This window comes from Hippoglossus hippoglossus, chromosome 3 (genome assembly GCF_009819705.1).
Source record: "Hippoglossus hippoglossus isolate fHipHip1 chromosome 3, fHipHip1.pri, whole genome shotgun sequence".
NCBI classification, from domain to species: Eukaryota; Metazoa; Chordata; class Actinopteri; order Pleuronectiformes; family Pleuronectidae; genus Hippoglossus; species Hippoglossus hippoglossus.
The window spans coordinates 573679-590274 of record NC_047153.1 but is presented as its reverse complement, the minus strand read 5'-3'; the positions used below and the strand labels follow the sequence as shown (position 1 = coordinate 590274).

The window sequence follows — 16596 nt, the reverse complement described above, 5'->3', positions numbered from 1 at the left end:
CCTGTGGAGAACCTCAGTAGAACAAGGTAGAACAAGGTAGAACCTCATTAAACCTCATTAGAACCAGATACAATCTCATTAAACCGCATTAGAACCAGATACAATCTCATTAAACCTCATTAGAACCAGATACAATCTCATTAAACCGCATTAGAACCAGATCGGACCTCATTAAAACAAGGTAGAACCTCATTAGAACCAGATCGGACCTCGTTAAAACAAGGTAGAACCTCATTAGAACCAGATCGGACCTCATTAGAACAAGGTAGAACCTCATTACAACAAGGTAGAACCTCATTAGAACCAGATCGGACCTCAGTAGAACAAGGTAGAACCTCATTAAACCTCATTAGAACCAGATATAATCTCATTAAACCTCATTAGAACCAGATCGGACCCCATTTAAACAAGGTAGAACCTCATTAAACCTCATTATAACCAGATCGGGCCTCATTAAAACAAGGTAGAACCTCATCGAACTTCATTAGGACCAGATACAACCTCATTAAAACAAGGTAGAACCTCATCGAACTTCATTAGGACCAGATACAACCTCATTAAAACAAGGTAAAACCTCATCGAACTTCATTAGGACCAGATACAACCTCATTAAAACAAGGTAAAACCTTGGTATAACAAGGTAGAACCTCATTAGAACAAGATATAACCTCATTACAACAATATACAACCTCAGTAGAACCATAGAAGAACACGATTGAACCTCATTAAAACAAGATATAACCTCAGTAGAACATAGTAGAACCCTATAACATGATAGAATATAATTAAAACAAGATAGAACCTCATTAAATCAAGCTAGAACCTCCTCAAACCTCATCAGAATAAGACAGAACTAAAATATGCAAAATATATGATATACTGTAGTGTGTATGTAAACGTATGTACATGTATGTAAACGTATGTACATGTATGTGAACGTATGTACATGTATGTAAACGTATGTACATGTATGTGAACGTATGTACATGTATGTAAACGTATGTACATGTATGTACATGCTTGTCTTCTGTCCTAGTTGACGGTGGATCTGTCTGTTTCTGCCTCTGCAGAGACGTTTCGTCCTCTGTGCTACACACACGTGTATTTTTTTATAGTCAAAGTAACCACATGTTAAAAAACAGATGGAAATATGTGTAACAGTCTTTTTTCCTCATAGCAGGTGGTTCTTACTGTGGTCCAGTGGTAACCAGTGGTAACCGGTGGTAACCGGTGGTAACCGGTGGTAACCAGTGGTAACCGGTGGTAACTGAACTTCACCTTGAATCTGCACTAATTCGTCTTTTTTAAAGTTACAATGGAGAAATCGCAGTGTTTCATAGATAAAGTGAATTTGAGCTCCTCTCAGTGTCCAATGAAAACGCTCAGATAAGCTCATCACATGTTCGCTGCAGACAGACTCTATTTACAGATGTTGTTCGTGTGTTGGTATAAAAACAATGTTTTGTCGTCAGTTGTACAAACTGAGTGAACGTTTGTGGGATTTATTGTCATCTGGTGGTGAGGTTGTAGATTTCAACCAGTAAAATCCTCCCCGTCCTCACAGGCGTGGTCAGTGGGCCTCAGAATGTTATCTTTAATGTCTGCTGAGGAATCCTGCACAGGGAGCTGAAGACAAGCAACATGGGGGGGGGTTATTATACTTAGACATGTTATAGTTATATATGTTATAGATATGTAATAGCGATATATGTTATAGATAATCCTGCCATGTTTACTACGTTTTAGTTTTGATTAACACGCACTTTCTCTTTTACACTTTAACTTCCTGTTGCAAATTACGGACCAACTGTACTTTGCACAATCCCTCCCCTGGTGCTTATAGTATTTTTTTTTATATTTCATTTTTGTTTCCTATTTTTATATTTTTTATATTTATACTTGCACAAATACACTATATAAAATTCCTTGTATGTGTAATCCTGTTTGGAAATAAGACCCGATTCTGATTCTGACATCAACAAATAAAGACAAGAAATAATGAATCTGCGTTTTTTGATCTATTTGTTTAAAAAAATGTTTTATTCAGTTACCAGTGTTTTGATCAATTAAAAGGTCAATGTAATGGTGCTCACTTTTTAACAACAGACCTATTATTGATACCACTGAGTGAAGTATGTACTTTAGTAGATTAAATCATTACACTAATTGTTTATTTTTTAAGTTCTTAATTTCATCCCTTGATCTTCGGTGTCACCTGACATATCAACACATTTCCATAAGCTCTTGTGTCGAGAGCAATACTATGTATTTACTACTTTTTACATTATTTATTTACTACTTTTTGGGTATGGCCTCCAAGAAAAGACCCGAGCTGCGGAGACAAGAAGCCACATAATGGAATGTGAGACCATGTGAAGCCAGCGGCAGGGAGGCGTCCTGACTCCTGCCCCAGCATCCGGAGAGGCTCTGGGCTCCCAGCTGAAGACTGCAGCTCGTACCCTGGCACCGCATGAGGAATAACACCAGCCTGTTTCTAAACTAACTACATGTGTGAATTGATTTAACAAAATGCTAACTCCTCCTCAGCTCCTGATAACCAACAACAACCAAACACTCAGGATGTAAAAACTGTTTCATATTGATCTGCTCTGACATTCGGGAATTCGTTTTTTCATCTGCAGCAGCCGACCGACATGTTAATGAACACAGACAGAAAGAGTGTAGTGTCAGTGACGGTTGTATCTGAGGAGGGAACTTTGTTGTTCTGGAGTGATGCCCAGAAACGGCTCCAAGAAACTTAAACTCAGTGGGCGTAGACATTCGTCTTCACTGCGTCGCCTCCTTCACAGAGTGGTTTACTTTGTGTGTGCTGCATCGCCCTGCTGCATGTGAAGGCCGCTGCCATGGAAACCATCTAAATACCTTTTCTCCGACAAACCCTGACCTTCTCTGTTTGGGATGAAGGTATAAAATGAACTGCAGGTCTGACCGCTCAGGGTATTTCATTTTCATCCATACACTGATCGAAGTGAACGGAGTGTTTCCCAGTTTGTCGGTACATTGGGCAGATATTTGATCTCTGCCCAAAATAAAAACACTGAGGTGCAACTGTAATGTCATTGTCAGTAATAACTTAATATATCTGAATGTATAAAATAGTTCTTCACAATATAAATGTGCATAATATTATCAAATCATGTGAAAAGACCAGAACCAACAATGAGTCAGTAAAAATATAGATAATGGATTTCTTCTCATTATGTTTTACTTGATTTGCAGTTGGATGTATTTTTGTTTAATCATATTTTGTATTATTCTAAAACTCAGTTCGCCTATAATAATGCTTTATTAATTTTTGTTCAAAAAATGTACAATGACCCCAGTGAAATGTTTAGAAATATTAAAAGACCGTGCATGTAAAATTATGTCACTTATAAGCACCATAAATGAGATCAATATATTTATGTTCATTTATTTGCACATGTATTTATTTTAAAAACTTGATCTAAAACATTGTCAGAATGAGGTGACATCACAGCTAAAAGTTGAAGAGATAGTTTCTCTTTTTTAAGGTGTAAATACTTAGAAAAGTGAGATAAACAAAGTCAATATATTAAAAATTATTCTCATGTACATATGTATACACACACACATATATATATATATATATTTATATAGGGGAAGCAGACTGATTGTGTGGACACATTTCTTTTAATTTAGATTTAATTAAAGATAGGTTTAATTTGTATTTACAGTCCATGGGTCTAATAGACGCTTCTTTGATTGAGATAAACATTAATTGACGGAATAATTTAAAATGAATGTGAAGTTTTTATCGTCTTTAATCACATTTGTTGATTATATCAATTAATCTTAAATGAAAATATATATATTAATTTTAAATATATTTTTTGCACGTTTAACACGTGACAGTGACGTTTCCGGCTACGTCAGAGTTCAAAGTTGACGTGACGTCAGAGCGGGGCTCGTGGTTGGAAGCTTCGCGGGAAAACCTCTCAAAACAAATCGGTTCCGATGGTCGCGTGCTGAACTTTAACCTCCGGTACCGTGAGCTCAGCGGTGTGACGTCACTGTCGGTAACGAACCAGTCGGTTGAACCATTAGCTCTTCTGTTAGCTCCGGGCTAACGCTAATCCGTTAGCTTAGCACTGAGCTGCTCCGGACAGTGGAGCGGGGAACTCACGGTGAGCAGTCCGGGATAAAGAGTCGGTGACCGGGGAGAGTGATGGCGGAGAGACCGGAAGACCTGAACCTTCCTAACGCGGTGATCACCCGCATCATCAAGGAGGCGGTGAGTGTGTGTCTGTGAGAGTGTGTGTGTGTGTGTGTGTGTGTGTGTGTGTGTGTGTGTGTGTGTGTGTGAGAGTGAGTGAGTGAGTGAGTGAGTGTGTGTGTCTGTGTGAGTGAGTGTGTGTGTGTGTGAGAGAGTGAGTGAGTGAGTGAGTGTGTCTCTCTGAGTGTGTGTCTGTGTGAGTGTGTGAGTGAGTGTGTGAGTGTGTGTGTGAGAGAGTGAGTGAGTGTGTGGCTCAGAGACTCAGCTTCAAGCAAACTGTAACTGTAAAGTAACTAACTGTAAAGTAACTAACTGTAAAGTAACTAACTGTAAAGTAACTAACTGTAAAGTAACAGATCAGTATTTACTTATTAAAAGTTCACTGGCAGAATGTAACTAAGTACATTTACTCAATTACACGTTTGTTGAGTATGACCTCCTGAATCTGAAATAGTACTGAAGTGTATTTTCAGCCCAACAACACAAACCCGCTTCTCTTATGTTTTATATGAATGTTGATCTTTTCAAAACGTATAGAACATAATAGACACATGGAAGCTGTGGAAAACATTGAAATTCAGGTAAATACAATGAAAGTTAGTTTTTTGGAGCTTCTGACTCTGGAGAATCAGAACTTATTAAATAATAATAATAATAAGTAATTGTCATATATAAGCTTTTACATCAACTAACCAGGAGTTCGTTTGTGTTCAGCAGCTCCCCGATGGAGTGAACGTGTCCAAAGAAGCAAGACGAGCCATCTCTCAGGCGGCCAGCGTGTTTGTGTTGTACGCAACCTCCTGGTAAGAACCCAGTACAACACACAATCAAACACAATCCAGTATCGATTCACAACATTCTGATGATTCAAGTGGTGTCGTGATTCTATGTATTTCACACCTGGAGAATCTCAGGCTACATCCACACCACTACATTCATACGACTACGTTTAGTCGTATGAATGTAGCCTCTGTCAACTTTACAAATCAAGCAAACATATCAGTTCACTGGGATTAAAGCTCTACGTTGGTGCAAAAGACACCACAAGCCTGATGGCTCGATGAAACTATGACCGGTAGAGCTTCAGATATTTGAAAAGTAAACAGACAGCTACTCTGTGTGGTCGTTTCACACAGCTGCTTACGCATGTAAGTCTTATTTTACATCCATTACTAGTGAGAAAGACAAATATGTACAATACTAACTAGCTGTTAGCTAGCTAGCTTCTTTTCTGGCTAGCGCACCATAGCTAGAGCAACAAAATAAAACCTGAAATATAAGAGTACATACTTAATAGACTGATTGATATGCATTTGAGAATTTGCTTTTGATTTTCTTTATCCAGTGTTAGTGTGGCTGGTCGCAGTCATTTCAGACTCATGGTTTAATGGTCATTAAGATGCTGGATGAAGAACAGGATGAGGAAGATGAGGAGGCAGTTCTTGGTCTGAAATCTCAGATCCTGAGGACCTACACTGTTACACACATGTAGTTTGACGGAGATTGAACAATGAACAGTGAAGTTACAGCAATTTCGTGTGTCATGGCGACTTGTTGAAATCTGACTCCACGCCTCTAACATGGCGTTCGACGAAAACTCAGTTTCCTTATGCCGACATCATCAATGTCTCGAGACCCTTCTGACAAAGTTTGACACGGTTGTGGTCAATGGACGAAGACAAATTAATCAAAGTGTAAGAAGTGCAAAAAAACAAGACATTTTCTGTTACCACCAGGGGGCGCTGTGGTTGTAATTTCTGTGTAGATGTCATCCGACCGGGACTCTTGTCCTACGTGTCCAGTTTGGAGTAGATTGGACCGTGTATGTCCGAGATACATCAACCTTGTGTTTGGATGGACTCATTAAAAATTGACGCCACGGTCACACCGTGTGACGAAAACTTAAAAATCTAAGTTCTTTTAATCTCCATCTTGTTAAGATGACACTCACCGAATTTGAAGTGGATCTGATAAAAGCTCTACGAGGAGTTTGGTAAAATACACAACATGTACAATCGCCAAAATGGCCACTAAATCCAAAACAGCTGACTTCCTGTTGCGTTAATCAAATTGGTGCCAGGGACCGTTTTGTCCGGTCATGATACACGTATGTACCGAATTTCGTGAAGATCGGTCACAACAGACGGGATTGCTGTGTTTCAGGGGTTAGGGTTACTCCAGAATACGTAGATCTCCATCAGACGCCCGCGAAGTTTGGTGAGATCTCGAGTAAGTTCAAGCCGCCAAAAATGTGATGAATTTTCCTGAATATTCGAACGAAAAGCAATAGGGCCAAATATTCGTGTCGCCTAAGGACTCGTGAATATTTGGTTGTCTCTTTACGTTTTTTCTCAACTGCCTCCATATTTTGTTTGTAAATAAACACCAATGGAAATCGTCTGCACGGTTCTAAAAATCAGTTTTGCTTCTGTTTATCTCGTTCCAGTGCAAATAATTTTGCGATGAAAGCCAAAAGAAAAACTCTGAATGCAGGAGACGTGTTGGCTGCGATGGAGGAAATGGAGTTTGAACGATTCCTGGAGCCTCTCAAAGAATCTTTGGAAGGTTGGTACAATGTGATTTATATATTTATGCATATATATGAATGTTGGGGTTTTTCAAGCCGTCGTGTTTGTCCCACACAAATTGATCACGATAAGAGGTTGACTCAGACCGATTCACCGATCTATGGTCCAGGATCAGGATCCACCATCATGATCAGGTCCAGGATCAGGATCCACCATCATGATCAGGTCCAGGATGTGGTCACAGCAGCGATCCTGGATATATACATTTTATATAATATAATGAACTACATGTCTTTAATTAGATGTATTAATCCATAACATCCAGTTCATGGTGTTTTTGTCTCAACAGTGTATAAGAAGGGCCAGAAAGGAAAGAAGGAGGTGACGGAGCAGAAGCGCAAAGATAAAGAGAAGAAGACCGACTCTGAGAACGACAAGAGCAGGGAGGAGGAAGAGGAGGAGGAGGAGGAGCGAATGGATGAGGAGCCTGAAGCCGAGAATGAAGGGGAGGAGGAGGAGGTGGAGAATTGAGGAGGTTTCATCAGAGCACTGGTGACATGAACGATGAAATACACTCACTCCTCTGACGTTAACCCCCCCACTGGACGCGTTCATCATCCAATCACAGTGAAGCAGTGACATCAGGTTTCAGAACAGAGGAGGAGTTACAGACGTCCAGCTTCTGTCTTCCACACACACACACACACACACACACACACACCATGCACTTCACATTTGTCTCGTTCCATTTTGTGTTTAATTTTTTTATAGTAACATTTTGATATTTGCGCTGTTTGATTTCTTCTGTAACACAATTTCTCGACCGTTACTTTTATTTACACCTGGCATTAAAATACTTCATCAGTAATCAGATTACATCGAGCTCGACCCAATGACAGTAAAGTGTAAATGCACCAAAGAAACAGAGGACAGATTGAGATCCGATTGGCTGAACCCTGCAGGGGTTCATATTGTGAATGAGTGTACATGTTGTGTACATGTGTGTAAATAATCACATGACTGTTCCAGATCAGCGAGTCCCAGCAGCCATTAAACAGGAAGTCGTCCTCTCCTCCGGCCTCATGATTGTGTGAGAGTAAACCAGACCAACAGTAACACAACATCTGCAATCCTCCTCCTGTTGTCGTGGAGCTAATGACTGGATAGATCTGGATACACGAGGGTTAGGGTGTAACTGGAGTCAAACTACATCCTGAATTTGTCATTGAACCAACACAGTGGAACTCACCCAACTCAATTCCACCAAGCTCATAAATGTCCGACCTTTAAATATGTAGAAGATCAATTCATTATTCTGAGAAATTGGGAAAAAGTCAAAAGCCTGATTCACATCGTTAAAGATTATAAAAACCTGGATCTGCCCCGTTTATCGAATCCGAGACGTTAGTTCTTCTGTTTTTTCTTGGCCGACGTCCCATCCCTCCAAGTTTCAATAAAATCCATTTCATAGTTTGTCATGTTGACGTCTGAAATGTTTGAGCAGCGTTAAAACATCCTGTGACTCCGTCAGTCTGAGAAGCATCAACCTCCACAACTTCTAATAGGAATTTAAATAAATGAAGCTGAACTAGAACTTAAACTGGAAAGTCAAATCCGTAACTCATCTCATTTAATAAGTGTCCTGACATTTGAGTGTTTGATACAAATCACGTTCTAGTTTTTTTCCACATCCTTTGATACTAAATCTGAGAACATGAATGTTTGTATTTGTCAGATTGTTGGACGACTTCTCAGAACCAGTAGCTGCACTGATGTGCATTTTTAGGTTTTGTTTCTTAGATTTTGAAGCATTTGTACTCAATAAATATTTTGTATAAAACTGAAGTGCAGCTTCATTCATGACTCCAGATGTATAAAAAGGTTTTCCTCAGGTATTTCTGGATTAGACTAAATTCTTCAAATCCCAATCGTCCTGCTTTTTATCAAGTTAATTCATGGAGTAGAAACTTCTAGATTTGTTATACTGCAGACAAACGGGTTTCTTAGCTTCAGTTTAAATTCATAAATGAATATACTTCAAACCAAAATGTGTGCAAGTTTCAAAAGTAAGCTAATGTCTGCATTCTGACCCTTGTTATTCAATTAATAGACCTGATTTATTTAACTTTATTTATCCTTCTGTACGGTCCGGAGCACTAAAGCCATAAACACCAACGTGAGAGAATATTTAAGTTTTAAGTCATTTCAAAGTAAAAACCTGTGAAACAAACTCAACTCTAGATATTAAGTTTATAAATGTTTTGAGAGGTTGTCACACCGAGGAAAGAAAAGACAAACACAAGATGCTCATTTTTTATCAACTTTTTATTTGCATCCAGTTACTCTGAGGGACACTCCACTTTGCCGCTGTTGATGTCATCGATGACATCATGTGGAGGACGACCATCGATGGTGCACCCAACAGACTGAGAGGTGCCCAGGATCTCCTTGATGGTTCCTGAAGAGGGAAGATCAAGTTAGTAAAGATCCTGCTGCTCGCGCTCCCAACGCCAAAACATTTAAAGTCTAATGCGTAAGATTGACAAAAAACAGGTGAAACTACTTTGAAATGACAGAATAGAAATGTTCCAGTCTTTTCGGCACAGAGCGGTCCATTAGTGTGAACAGCTCCGTTTCCTAAAGCTGGGTCCATCTGAGCCTCCACTGGATTATACTCAGTCACTGGACAGACAGGCATAGTGGCGGGAGGCTGCACCGGGCAGTGAGCGGGACTCTTACCGGAGAGCTCCCTGGCGATGGAGCGATGCCTCATCAGGCGGGCGATGCCCACGATCTCGTCGAAGGTCACGCTGCCGCTGTGCTTGACTGGAAGTGAAGTGATGAAATGTTAATCGTCCCATTCAAATGGTAAATGGATAATTTATATTGATGACCACTCAAAGCGCTTTACATGCAGTGCATCTATTAGCTAATCGGGGTCTTGCCGACACTTAGGCATGCTCAAGACTGGGGATCGAACTGCCGACCGTCTGGTTGGAGGATGAACGCTCTACCACAGCTGCCCCATATGATCTTTTAATGTGGGTATATTGGACATTTAAATAGTCACTTACTGTTCTTGACCTTCTTCCTGTCACGGGGAGGCTCCTTCAGAGCCTTGATGATCAGAGCGGACGCAGAGGGAACCACCTCGATCTGACCAACACAAAGTGACGATTCAAATCTACATTTCATTTAACAGTGAAATATACAAACTCCAATTGACCGTTTGGTTTGGCAAGAATTACACTTCAATAATTAACTATACAAAGATTATCCATCTTCCTTCGTACAAATTATATCTGGTCAGTTTTCTGTTGATTTAGTTAAATCTTGTGGAATGAATTTGTACATTTATCATCAAGTCATTGTCTTTTAACATTTGACAAACAAAGATGCCTTTTTGGATAATTCCCTGTTTTTATATCATGTGCGTTTGTTTCTGTTAGATTCTTTGTGTCGTGTGAGGTCTGCATGTGGACGCAGCAGCGGGGGGGTACGTACGGCTGCATTCCTGTTCTGGATCGTCAGCTTCACCGTGATCCTCAGGCCCTTCCAGTCACCTGTTGCCTTGGCGATGTCATCACCAACTTTCTTGGGAGACTGGAGAGAAATGATAGAATGAGCTCAAACTGCTGCAGGAACATGTAAACACTCCACATTGAATAAGTTTTCAGAATAAAGCCTAGGGGGGGATGTAGCCTTGGTTTGTGTTCCAGTCTTTTCGGCACAGAGCGGTCCATTAGTGTGAACAGCTCCGTTTCCTAAAGCTGGGTCAATCTGAGCCTCCACTGGATTATACTCAGTCACAGGACAGACAGGCATAGTGGCGGGAGGCTGGTCTCACTTAATACTGGTTATTACTCACCAGACCCAGAGGTCCGATCTTAGGGGCGAGAGCTGAGGTGGCACCAACTTCTCCTCCTGTGCATCTCATGAACACTGAGACAGAAGAAGCACGTTTCAGTCACTTCACATGAATCCACTCAAACAGCCGATAACCACACTCACACCCAACAGGACTTCTGTTTCATGCAGTTTGAAGAATTGTCACCATTGACCTCAATTGTATTTGACAGACAGTTTAACCCTGAAGGGAACTTGTACCCTAATATCAGAAGATTTATAATAACTATAAAATCACTTTACAGGTAAAACAGCAGCTTGTGAGCTACAGCTCGTTAATTGTGTTTCAACAGACTGAATAAAAACAGGTCAACACTGATTCACTTCTCAGTCCGGGGTTCCTCTTCCTCTAACCCTACAACACTTCATTAAGCAACAGGAAAATAAACCAGCGCCTCAAAATACTATATTTCATGGTTTCACCTGTTTGCTAGAATTATATTTGTATTTTAAAACACTGACGTCACTGTGGAAATACATTTGTTACATCTATTAATCAGGAAGCTGAACACAAAATCCAGTTGAAGCCTAAATTCATTTGATGTCCAAATATACTTCACATTAACACAAATTAAAACATCACGTGACAGTGTGAATTCGTCACGTCTTTAGACGCCAGGGCCCAAAAGGTCGTAATGTCCGAGCTGCAGATTCTGGCTTTGCGTACACAAGTGGTTCATACTGGTTTCAAGTTTAAGGTTGTTCTAAAATATGAAGCTTCAATAATCATTAAATGCAAGTGAAAGCTAATTTACAGTTTCGACAGTATACTTTACTCCACCTATGCTAGTGGTAGCCTAGCTTTAGCATGTTAGCAGCTAGCCGGTTAGTCCCACGTGTTTCCTGGTGCAGTCAAAGTGAAGCAGAACACGTGTAAATACTAAATGAGAGTATTTAATATATACTATAATATATACTTGAAGTATTTCTACAGACGTGAAGTATTTCTATATACGTGGATCCCCAGACTTCGCTTCTCGGCTCGTGTCCTTCTTTACCGTTTCTCTGCGTCGCTCAGAGAACGACTCCATGTTGTCTCCGCACAGAGCAACGTACCGATCTTAATCTCCTGGGGGTCGAACTTAGGAGGCATGATGTCGCTGCTGTGGAGCCGAGGCTCGGTTCTGCTGCTCGGTGTTGGTGTCGGATGAACCCGGGTTCGGGACGACCGAGAAGATACACCTTCACCGGAGAGGGACAAAGAGAGAGAGGGAGGCCGGAAGCAGCCTTATATACCCGACAAGTACCGCGAGACTTCCACAGGACCGCGAGACTTCCACTGGACCGCGAGACTTCCACTGGACCGCGAGACTTCCACAGGACCGCGAGACTTCCACTGGGCCGCGATACTTCCACAGGACCGCGAGACTTCCACAGGACCGCGAGACTTCCACAGGACCGCGAGACTTCCACTGGACCGCGAGACTTCCACAGGACCGCGAGACTTCCACTGGACCGCGAGACTTCCACTGGACCGCGAGACTTCCACTGGACCGCGAGACTTCCACTGGACCGCGAGACTTCCACAGGACCGCGAGACTTCCACTGGACCGCGAGACCTCCACAGGACCGCGAGACTTCCACAGGACCGCGAGACTTCCACAGGACCGCGAGACTTCCACTGGGCCGCGATACTTCCACAGGACCGCGAGACTTCCACAGGACCGCGAGACTTCCACTGGACCGCGAGACTTCCACTGGACCGCGAGACCTCCACAGGACCGCGAGACTTCCACAGGACCGCGAGACTTCCACTGGACCGCGAGACTTCCACAGGACCGCGAGACTTCCACAGGGCCGCGAGACTTCCACAGGACCGCGAGACTTCCACAGGACCGCGAGACTTCCACAGGGCCGCGAGACTTCCACAGGACCGCGAGACTTCCACAGGACCGCGAGACTTCCACTGGACCGCGAGACTTCCACAGGACCGCGAGACTTCCACTTCCGCCCTCAGTTCTCAATGTGACGAAACAAATAAAAATATCAGTTTATTAAATATAAATAAATATATAAAAAACTAAATCCCAATTAAATGATAATAATACCTTTGAATGGATGTATTTTATAGAAAGTTTTTACCTATAAATACCCAAATAAATTATATTGAAGCGAGGTGTTTTTAATAATCAGTCGGTCCATGTTTGGAGGCGCTGCTTCTCTCCTGCAGTTTTCCTGTTGGATTCCTGCAGGACGTTTTGACTCATGAGCTGCTCGACAGGAATAGCAGCGGAACACAAGAGGGAGTAAGTGGGTGAGAAGCAGAGATCATCACTTAATATGCATCATGAAAATCTGACAGGCAAAAATTCACAACTCATATTATTAACGGAAAGGCTTGTGTGTATTTTCACACAAGCAGGACACCTCAGGATTTATTGGAAATCTCACATTTGAATGATTATGTATAAAATATTATCCTAATAATTACAATCATTATCTTTTTGATCATAGACAGGAAAATATTTTTAGTTTAAAATTCACTTTTTTGTGAAAATTGACATAGAAATCATATTACACACACACACAGCTTTTGTTTTCCTTTTACATGCAATATGAATATACATGCACAGATAAATACATCTTACTCAGACAGACGTTATATCGGTGATGTCTGGATGTCTCTTGTTTGTTTAAAGTTGAAAAGAAAAGGAAAAGAAACCCTATCGATATTGTATTGGACCAAAGAATGAAATGATTGATCAACACCATTTCTTGTGGCTCAGTATATTTCAAACTGTGGTAATGAGTGACAGCAGCAGACCTGTGGTCACTTTGACTGGGACAGGACGACGGTTTGTGTTGACCTGGTTTGTGACGTCTTCAGGACGCTGGAGTCAAGTGTCACCAACATGAGACACAAAGGAATCCAGTTGCATTCCTGCAGAGGAGATGACAGCGAGACATGCAACCACATTTTCCTTCTCCCAGTGTGTGTGTGTGTGTGTGTGTGTGTGTGTGTGTGTGTGTGTGTGTGTGTGTGTGTGTGTGTGTGTGTCTGTGTGTGTGTGTGGGCGCAGTGTTACTCATGCTGTGGAGGCCTGAATCTGTTGTATTACAGACACTTATCCTTCTTTCTTAAATCATTAAATCTTATAGGTTTCAGTTAAAGGTGTGTTCTCGTCTCTATGTTCTTCACTTTTCTGACACACATGAAATATGTCAATAAGTGTCCTCATGGAGCTAGAAGTGTGTGTGTGTGTGTGTGTGTGTGTGTGTGTGTGTGTGTGTGTGTGTGTGTGTGTGTGTGTGTGTGTGTGTGTCTGTCAGAGAGCGTGCAGGCAAACACAGAGTGTGATGTTATTTCTGAATAAACAAACTGAGTCTGAGGCTCAACCAACGAGCCAATGTTAACATCGCACACACACACACACACACACACACACACACACACACACACACACACACACACACACACACACACACACACACACAGCTGGACAGCTCATTTGTTAAACTCGGGAATGATTCGATTTCAACACAGCTCTTCTCCTCTTTTCTTCCTTCTTGACCTTTTCCGTGTTTTTTTTCCAATCAGCTTCTTCTTCTTCTTCTTCTTCTTCTTCTTCTTCTCCTTCCTCCTCTTCTTCTTGGTCCGATTTCTCCTTTACAATGTCCTCTATTGATCGCTCTGGAGTGCGTCTACAGTCGAGGGAATCCGGCTGGAGCAACACAGCTTGTCTCTTATAAATGGATTCAAAGGAGCAGATGAAATTGTCTTTGGGTTCCTGCTCTTCAAGCGTTTCAATCCATCGGCTCATCAGTGTTTCCAAACGCTGATTGTCTCATTTGGCTCTGATTGTGTGTGAGGTAAGAATCCATGAGGCAACTTTAACCTTCTCAATCCAAAACAACAGGACCATTAGCTTAGCTTAGCATAAAGACTGGAAGCAGGGGAAACAGCTGTCCAGGCTCAATTTCAGGTCTGCCTGTCTGCGTGGACGGTAACAACTTTCTGGAACATAGCATGAACGAGCATGTAGCAAATAGCCCCGCACACAGCTACACAACGCAGCCACGGAGCAAGACACCACGTTAGAGATCCCTTATTGTGAAAAGTGTCAAACTGTATTTTGGTTCATTATGCAACGGGACAAATTAGAAGATGGCGGCCGCCGCCGTCCAGATGACTGAGAGACACTGGGTTGACGTGGTGAGATCCAACATTAGTCTTCACTCTGAGAGCGCCCCCTAGTGAACGAGTTGTATCTCATCTGTTAAAAACTGCACACAAACACAACAACCATGTCTCCAGGTTATTCAGTTTACATCAAATTACAAATGGAGGAATCATTTGTTCTCTTGTTCATATTTAGATTTTAAAGCTTATTTGATATTCTGTTACTGAAGCTACAGAATATTGTAAAACTTAAAGCTCTCCTCTCTTCAAACGACCTGAAGATTGTTTGAAGGGCTTGAATCTCATCATGACTGGATTATTGTAAGTCCCTCTGTGTGGGCATCAGCCTCGTCCCTGTCCCACTTGCAGCTGCTGCAGAATCCAGCTGTGAGGATCCAAACTGAAACCGGGACGAGAGACGACTCTCTGAAACTCCGGAGTAGTTTGGACGTCAGAAGAATCTGTAGCAGAGTTGAAACGAAGACGAGGGATGAAGCCTCAGATGCTGTGATCAGCTGCTTCCTCCGGTGCCGTGGTCCTGGATCCTGTTCCTCAGCTGGAGATGTTTTTAAGGTTAAACTGAAATGTCTTCACATGTCTTGGACCTTTGTCAGATTTTATTTTTGTTCTATTGATGAATTGTTCAGCACTTTGGTTTAACTCTGTTTTAACTGTGCTTTAAAAATAAACTTGACTTCCTGCTTGGTTTTGAGGACGTCACAGACTATGACTCCATGAGCACGTCGTATAATCTGTTCTCACACATTCGAATAGTTTGAACAACAAAGCATATTTAATGTTTTTTTAATTTGTCACTGACAAAATATTAAATTTGTAGTTTTATGATAATCACTCACATTTCTTCACATTTGAATGTTTAACCAAAACCCTCCTCTTTCTCCGAGCTTCACGATCAGCTTCGTCCTCCTGAACCACAGACGGACTGTGGATGTCACTTCTGACCTTTGTATGATGACTTCATTGAAAAACATGTCGCCTCTGAACATAATCCACAAAGTTTGCTACAAATTTTATTTTAATTGCATTTTTAATTAAAATATGTAGATTTGTAAATATCCATCTGTGACATTTCAGCTCCCAATCAAATGGAGGTGAACAAAGTTACTGAATTTCCTATAATATTGTGTCCTGTGGATATTACTGTGAAAAAAATTAAATACATACGATGATACAGATTCTCACAAGATGCACAGATAGAATAAAAATCTATCTGAACCCACACGTTGAGAAAATGTGTTTTTGTGTAATTGGGTGAATGTAACAAGCCTCTGTCACAGTGGATGAGCTCGCTGTCGATCTGTCAGGCAGCTTGGAGGCTGAGTTGAGGGGGGGGGGGGGGCTCAGAGGGCAGCTCCTCAATAACTGTAAATGGACACCTGACCTATATAATCTGATTCCTTTCTGAGGGCTTCCTCCATCTACGCTCCACGGACTTCCTGTCTGTCTTCTTTCCATTAGGAGAAACAGGAGCAGCACAAACAGGCTGACTGCGTAATGAAGCTCACGTCAACATTCCACATGAATGAAAGCAGTTCCAGCGTCTCAGCGCCGGCCCCGGCCCGGCGGTGCAGGGAGGCCCGATAAGGCTGGGGTTTGAAGCAGGAGTTAATTAACGAGGGTTTGAGAGGAATGTTTGTGCTGAATCAAGGGTGAGTTATCAGTTGCCCTGCTGCACAGGTCCCCTGGTGATTCGGCACAAATTGAGAGAGCAGCGCAATTCCCCAGGAGTTTGGTTTAATTTCTTCTGTCAGAGAGTTTCCGCTGAA

The 16596-nt window shown here is 41.7% G+C and overlaps 2 protein-coding genes and 2 non-coding genes across 5 annotated transcripts; 1 reads left to right on the top strand and 3 right to left on the bottom strand.

Moving 5' to 3' along the window:
- Nucleotides 1-3910: 3910 nt before the first annotated feature.
- On the top strand, nt 3911-7904 carry pole3 (polymerase (DNA directed), epsilon 3 (p17 subunit)). The gene is made up of 5 exons (XM_034569971.1): nt 3911-4273; nt 4973-5058; nt 6702-6820; nt 7133-7785; nt 7818-7904. Exons 1-4 carry the CDS (start codon nt 4208-4210, stop codon nt 7312-7314), a joined length of 453 nt encoding a protein of 150 aa, XP_034425862.1. The 5' UTR covers nt 3911-4207; the 3' UTR covers nt 7315-7785; nt 7818-7904.
- A 1186-nt stretch (nt 7905-9090) lies between these two features.
- Nucleotides 9091-11906, bottom strand: rpl12 (ribosomal protein L12). 2 transcript variants are annotated; one of them, XM_034569930.1, is made up of 6 exons: nt 11688-11906; nt 10652-10725; nt 10288-10386; nt 9858-9939; nt 9523-9609; nt 9091-9241 (listed from the first exon to the last, which is right to left on the bottom strand). In XM_034569930.1, the coding sequence occupies exons 2-6, from the start codon at nt 10718-10720 to the stop codon at nt 9123-9125; spliced, it is 456 nt and encodes a 151-aa protein (XP_034425821.1). In that variant the 5' UTR covers nt 10721-10725; nt 11688-11906; the 3' UTR covers nt 9091-9122. The 2 variants fall into 2 exon arrangements, with proteins under 2 accessions (XP_034425821.1, XP_034425811.1); XM_034569920.1 differs by having other exon boundaries at nt 11746-11906.
- LOC117759640 lies at nt 9365-9490 on the bottom strand. Its single transcript, XR_004613537.1, has one exon. It is a non-coding gene; the product is annotated as a small nucleolar RNA SNORA65 (small nucleolar RNA).
- Nucleotides 10492-10617, bottom strand: LOC117759639. Its single transcript, XR_004613536.1, has one exon. It is a non-coding gene; the product is annotated as a small nucleolar RNA SNORA65 (small nucleolar RNA).
- Nucleotides 11907-16596: the final 4690 nt, after the last annotated feature.